The sequence below is a fragment of the Camellia sinensis genome, chromosome 9, assembly GCF_055761805.1.
Source record: "Camellia sinensis isolate YWXY chromosome 9, ASM5576180v1, whole genome shotgun sequence".
Classification (NCBI taxonomy): Eukaryota; Viridiplantae; Streptophyta; class Magnoliopsida; order Ericales; family Theaceae; genus Camellia; species Camellia sinensis.
Window position 1 is genome coordinate 121550193 of NC_138969.1, and position 6816 is coordinate 121557008.

At 33.2% G+C, this 6816-nt stretch overlaps 1 protein-coding gene across 10 annotated transcripts in view; it reads left to right on the forward strand.

Annotated features, from left to right (window-relative positions):
• Positions 1-4843, forward strand: part of LOC114282669 (putative LRR receptor-like serine/threonine-protein kinase At1g53430) — a 108673-nt gene extending 103830 nt beyond the window's left edge. For all 10 annotated transcript variants that reach the window (XM_082887539.1, XM_082887541.1, XM_082887540.1 and 7 more), the window contains 6 exons: positions 538-859; positions 1012-1133; positions 3121-3331; positions 3436-3673; positions 3845-3995; positions 4169-4843. In XM_082887539.1, coding sequence (XP_082743665.1) covers positions 538-859; positions 1012-1133; positions 3121-3331; positions 3436-3673; positions 3845-3995; positions 4169-4528 — 1404 coding nt within the window. In that variant the 3' untranslated portion in view covers positions 4529-4843. The remainder of the gene's footprint in view (positions 1-537; positions 860-1011; positions 1134-3120; positions 3332-3435; positions 3674-3844; positions 3996-4168) is intronic.
• The last annotated feature ends 1973 nt before the right edge of the window (positions 4844-6816 follow it).

Consider the following 6816-nt stretch of genomic DNA (forward strand, 5'->3'; position numbering starts at 1 on the left):
TTTTGGAAAAAAGAAAAAAGAGTACTATTATATAAATGCATAATTTTTATACGCTTCTTGTTGTCTCTTCATTTTTAATCAAAAGACTCACCATTGCCCTCATATTTTAGAAAATATGATTGACATGTCATTCTAAATATATTTTTTGTAAAAAAAAAAAAAATTTATTGACAAATCATTTTTGTTTTTAAAAAAGTAACACCATTATATTTAATTTTGTAATAATTTTAGTATTGTCAATTTATGAAAACCTCTCCAAAACTTTACATAACAATATATAATCCTAAACATATTTCAAAGTTTAGTGGGTTCAACCCACTCAACGACACAGTTCCGTCCCTAATTCCAAGTAATTATATTCAAATTTCTAATGTGTTTCACGTGTATTTAAGTGTTGGAAAGTGCCCAATGAGTGTCGTGTCGTGTTGTATCGATGTCTGATACAGTCTTGAACACGACACATGACCTTCTTAAATGTGTATGTGCTCTTAGGTTTTAACTTAAAATGTAATATTGAAAGTTGATTACTGCGTGCAGGACAAACAGGTAGAAACAAATTTCAATATAGTAGAACAGGCTATGGGTGTCGACCAGAATATCACTCTAGAGTTTGATGAAGTTCATGTGAATAACAGCCGACTAGAGATTCACTTATATTGGGCTGGCAAAGGCTCTACGGGTTACCGATTTCCACAATATGGTCCTTTGATATCTGGTATTTCTGTACATCGTGTAAAATATAAACTCCCTCCTCTAGTAATTGCTGGGATTGTAGCATCTGGACTACTTATCCTTGCATTAGCTTTACTATCCCTCTGGAAATTGGGCTGCTTTCGGAAGAAAGGACTGCTTGATGAAGGTAAGAATGACAAATGATAATGAAGTTCAGTTTCCATGAGTTCCATAACTATAACCTTGACATCAGTTTGTATGTCGGTAACGATCATTGTACTGATTTTCTTGTTCTTTCGTTCCCACCCCCCCGCGGCGACTTTTAATGTATTTAAACAGAACTGAAAGGCATGGAGTTATTATCTGGCTCGTTTTTCAATGCTCGACAAATAAAAGCTGCCACACAAAATTTCAGCCCTGCAATGAGGCTAGGTGAAGGGGGTTTCGGATCTGTCTACAAGGTTCAAATTTAATTTTTTTTTTTACTATATCCTAGATCTTTTTAGCTTTCTAATTACTCTAGTTCTGTGTTACTAGAAAATATTAATACTGGAGCGATTGACATTTTGGAACGAACGCTCGAAAATGTGGTTAATTTTCATTCCAAAACATTGAATTTGGCAATCCAAAGCCATGCCAAAAGTATTTTCCATTATAAACCTTAAAAGTTACCTTACAAGGAAAAACAAATCAAATATAATAAACTAAAATGGAAGAAGAGTGGAGTTTTGGTATGACAAAACGTAAAACAATGGATCATAATAGTCATATAATTTCAAAAGAAAAGCAACATGTTATTGGATGTCTAATTTTTAAAAGAAAATTACTATACCTTAAATCCTGAGAGTGTAATCTAAACAAGTCTACCATTATCGTACCATATTTTGGAGAATATAATGTTCCCAATCCCATTTCGTGTACGAAAACGATCGATGTTCCAGATAACATAGATCATGTTAGTTGAACTTTGGTTGGGATCATTGACGAAGAAGTGTCTACAACCAAGTAATAGGGGTATGCAGTGGCTGAGCCACCATGTGCCAACAAGAGGCAGCTGCCCTTCTCAACTATTTAAAATTTTAATTCTAGCAGTTTTTATAAAAGAAAAATTAAAATCCCCCCTTCAAAATCTGATATATGTCCCTCTAAATCTTTTATATTCCCTCTTTTCTTTTTGCAGAAAAATCTATGAAAGGTTTATTATATTTCATATTAGTTTCTTATAGGGCATACGTGCTTCTGATCCTTTGAAGTATACATTTAGTAAAATTTGCATGCTCTCCTATGCTCAGGTGAGCACAATTTATCACCTAAATGATGTCATTATTTTTCTTTGCTATATGTTTTTGTGCATTGACTTGAAATTGTCATGGTTTCTTACTGAATGGTTGTAGTTAAATAATTATATTGACAATATTTTGTTTCATCATCTAATCTGTTCTTTCACACTACTAGGTGCAGATGCATACTGTTTAATGTAACAAGCCAAGTGTTTGATAAAATTCTAAACCAAATTGACACTGACTGTAATATCTGCAATTGACATCAGGTCTTTGATTCAGCTATTCATCTATTATATTATGTATCAGAGTGGGAATGTTTATCGTTTCTCCATCACATAGTTTTTTTTTATAATTTTATATTGAGGCTTTTGTTAGATTTTACTTTATAACAAGAATTTTCACATTTGCTAATGAATAACCCAAGTTTTATTTGGTAAAAGCTCTGTTCCAATCCAAACCAAAACTTACAACTGATACAAACCAAACAGACCTGCCACTGGGTGTTTGTACCTACACATCGGTTTAGAAGGAATTTCTGGGAACAACCATGTCAACCGAGTATCCTGCACCCATATTTGCAATTATCAATATATTTGTCATGTTGTATTTGTTGGGTTTTAAGGCCAACCCACCTGAACTACCAAACATAAAACACACAATAATGACACACAAGATTTACATGGTTCGGCCTCAATGCCTACGTCCATGGAGAGAACAAGAGATTTCCACTTGAAAAAATAGAGATTAAACAGAGGAGTGGACTCTCACTCAACACACACTCTCTTCTGTCTTACACTCTCAGCTCTTTTCTCACCTTCACAGAGATACACACTCACTTGTGTGTTCTTGCTACTGACTCACTTGTGCATTGTTCTTGCCTCTTGCAAACTAACTCAATATATAGAGTGAGTTGGAGACCACAGTCCATCCCACTCCCATATGAAAGCATTAACTTGCCACCTCCCTACGTGCAACTTGTCTCCCTAGCTTCTCTCCCACCATTGTCAACACTTGGTGGCTACTCTGCATTCATGCCAACCAATTTCAACAATGGTGGCTACCTCTATCCACATGGGTGAACTCAACAGTATTAACATCCTGGGCTAGCATAAACAGTTTTACATCCATGTTGCTTTTAATCCAAAAAATTGTTGCATGACTGCAGGGTGTACTTCTGAATGGAACTGCAATAGCAGTTAAACAACTTTCATCTAAATCAAGGCAAGGGATCCGTGAGTTTGTAAATGAAGTAGGAACTATTTCTGCTCTGCAGCATCCGAATCTTGTAAAGCTACTGGGATGCTGTGCAGAAGACAACCAACTTCTTCTTGTCTATGAGTTCATGGAAAATAATTCCCTTGCACATGCTTTGTTCGGTAAAGAGGACAAGCTGTTCTCTGAACTTCCTTAAAAAATACTTTGCCTTTTTTTTTTTTTTTTGATAACATAATATAAATTTTATAAATCGGCTTATCTACAGGTTCAGATGAGGTGAGGTCAAGATTAAATTGGCCCACCAGAGTTCAAATTTGTCTTGGAATCGCGAAAGGCCTGACTTTTCTACATGAAGAATCCAAACTGAAAATTGTTCACAGGGATATTAAGCCAACAAACATTCTTCTTGACAAGGATTTTAATGCGAAGATATCTGATTTTGGATTCGCTAAGCTTTATGAGGAGGAAGTGACACATGTGGTCACTAAAATAGCAGGAACCACGTAAGGGATAACGCCTCTCTCTCTCTCTCTCTCTCTATGTTGCATATCGCAAATCATCTCTTGTAATAGAAGATTAGTATTCTCATAATAAAAAAAAAATGACTTCTTATTTTAGGAATCATATTTATTTTCAAGATGAATGCATATCATTCTCATAGAAGTCTTTTGCAGTGGATATATGGCTCCTGAGTATGCCATGAGAGGTCACTTAACAAATAAGGCAGATGTTTACAGTTTTGGAGTTGTCACATTGGAAATTGTCAGTGGCAAGAACAGTACCAGTTATCGGCCAAATGACGAGAATGTTTACCTTTTAGATTTGGTGAGCCAAAACTGAACACAGACTCTAGTAATTCTACTAATTACATTTATTTATATCTTTTGTGTGTGTATTGCTAAAAGTTTAATGAGTTAGTATTATGAAGAGAGAATTGTTTGTTGTGTTTTATTTAAATAATGCCTTCTAACTACGACACTCGGTTTAATGTATGACAGGCATATGTTTTACAACAGAAAGGAAATCTTGTAGAATTAGTTGATCCGTCCTTAGGGTCAGACTACTCTTCAGAGCAAGCAAATACAATATTGGAATTAGCAATGTTGTGCACTAACCCATCCCCATCACTCAGGCCCCCCATGTCTGAGGTTGTGAAAACTCTTGAGGGAAAGAGTAAGATAGTTGGCGCTTCATTCAGTACCCCTTATTCAATGGATGATTCGGCAATGGCTGAAGAGATGGCTGGTTTCTCTCAATCTGCAGAATTTGGTAGCACTTCGCAAGAAGGGACATCAAATGCCAATAGTTCTTCTCAAGCTGTCAGCAAAGAGGTTGAAAAATCCAATACCTTCTTTTGATTGCTCAGCAGAAATCACAAGATGAATGGCAGTGTTTAGCAAAAGGAGATGTCTTCATTTCACTTTTAATTTGGTTATCGCAGAAAAATTGTTGCTAAAACGTAAGGACCTTTTGTGTTGCTTGTTCCTCAAACTTTGCCTGTGTTTAGCTCACGGATCTGTTCTTTTCTGGTGGATCAATGCTTGAAAATGTAGTTATTGTTTGTTAAGACTGCGAAAGACTAGCTAAATCAAATAAACCTCATATGATGTAATTATTATTACTGTTATGAATTTGAAATTTGTCTTTGTAATTGTAGTGATGATTCCAAGCCATACTACTATTTTCTTTTTGATTATCCTACTTATGATTGTGTTAGTATAATTTTTGTTAGGCTTAAATCAATAAAGCCTTAACTAAAATTTTACCAAACAACACAATAATCAAGCAATTGCGTTGAGATTTTATGCCTTGAAAGTTTAAGGACTTCTTTGGAGAAAAAGAGAGAGAGAAGAAGAAGAAGATGATGATGATGTAAATGATTGAATAAGCAACCAAATTACAAATAAAATATATTAAAGCTACTCCTATTTAAGTTTGAACTACTCTTATGTAGATTACATCTACTCTTAGGATAAAAATCAAGTCATTTATTGATTTGTTAGTCTCTTACAATAGAGCCATTAATGGCAATTTATAGAAAAAATGAAGGGAAAAACTTCCATTAACCACCACTTAAATAACTACTTTTAACTTCATAAATTTTCCATCTTCTTTCTTACAATGCCATGTGTCTTCCATCCCTTGAATTTTCAAAACTTGTCCTAACTTCTCTTTATCCTCCAAGATTTTCTTACATAATAATAATAATAATAATAATAATAATAAAATTTAAATCTAGTCATAATTGACGAAAAATTTATTTATGGTACAAGCAGTGCCTCAATTCTTTAAGAATGAGAGTACTCGAATTCTTAAAAAGTTGTATGAATATAAATATATAATAGAAATTATGAAAATTATAATCGATTGGCTATATATATAGTTTTTTTTTTGGTTGTTGTGGCAACATTGAAGTACTCCCCCATTACTATTATATAAGAAATATAAATAAAATTTAGAATTTCTTTTTCTAAACCATTTCATCAAAATCAATTTTTGATGTGAACTACAAAGCCATTGTGATTGTTGGATGATAGAAATCATAATGTCAATTGACTTTAGAAAATTAAATTTTTTGATAAAATTAGTAATGTCAAAAATTTTAACTTCATCAAATGTGGGTTGTTCATAATTTTGAGCCATGTTTGGCTTAAAATTATACCCTCCAATTGGATTTTTACCATCATTTTGTGTGGTTGTTCGTCAAAGTTAGCCATGTTTGGCTTAAAATCATGCCCTCCAATTAGATTTTCACCATCATTTTTTTATGGTTGTTCATCAAATTTAGCTATGATTAGCTTAAAACCATGCCCTCCTATTGGATTTTTAACATTAAAATGCTTGATATCCTTTGGCAAAAGAAGTTGGGTCTTCTTTTTCAATTAATGGCTTGAAAAATTGCCCCCCAGACAGACCATTTTCATAACTTAATCTTTTCTTAGCCATGACTTTTAGCAACTCATAAAATTTATACTCTCTAAGATTCTCTAATTTTTTACTCCAATATTGAATTTCTCCATCAACTTGATAAACATGACAACTAAGTTGATGAATTTTTCCATCAAAGTAATTTATATATTTTTGCATCAAATAATATGGTGGTGATAAAATTATCTGAAATTTTTGCCAATTAAGAAAGTTAATTGTTTTTTGTTGGGCCAAAATTTCACTTTTGTACCAATAAATTTCATCCTTACAATGCCGAATCATTCTTTCCATTTCATTTGTCATGTCATTATGTTGGCAATAGGGGATAGAATCATTACCATAATATTGACAATTATTATACATGGAAGATGAAACATTCCAATAATAATTCATATCCATTGGAATATTGCCACTCTATTGGTGGTTTGTATCCATGGGTGCACAAGATGTAAACATGACACTTGATGGCATAATTTCTTGATACTTTGTTTGTATTATTTTTTTTTTCCCTTCCAAGTTAAGATGATATCCCATTAGGTGTACTAAAAATTGTTAGCAAAATTTTTGTTAGGCTTAGATCAATAGATCCTTAATTAAAATTTCACCAAACAACACAATGATCAAGCAATTGTGTTGAGGTTTCATGCCTTGAAAGTTTAAGGATTTCCTTAAGAGTAAAAATAATGACAATACAAACAAGAAAAATAGAAAGAGAGAA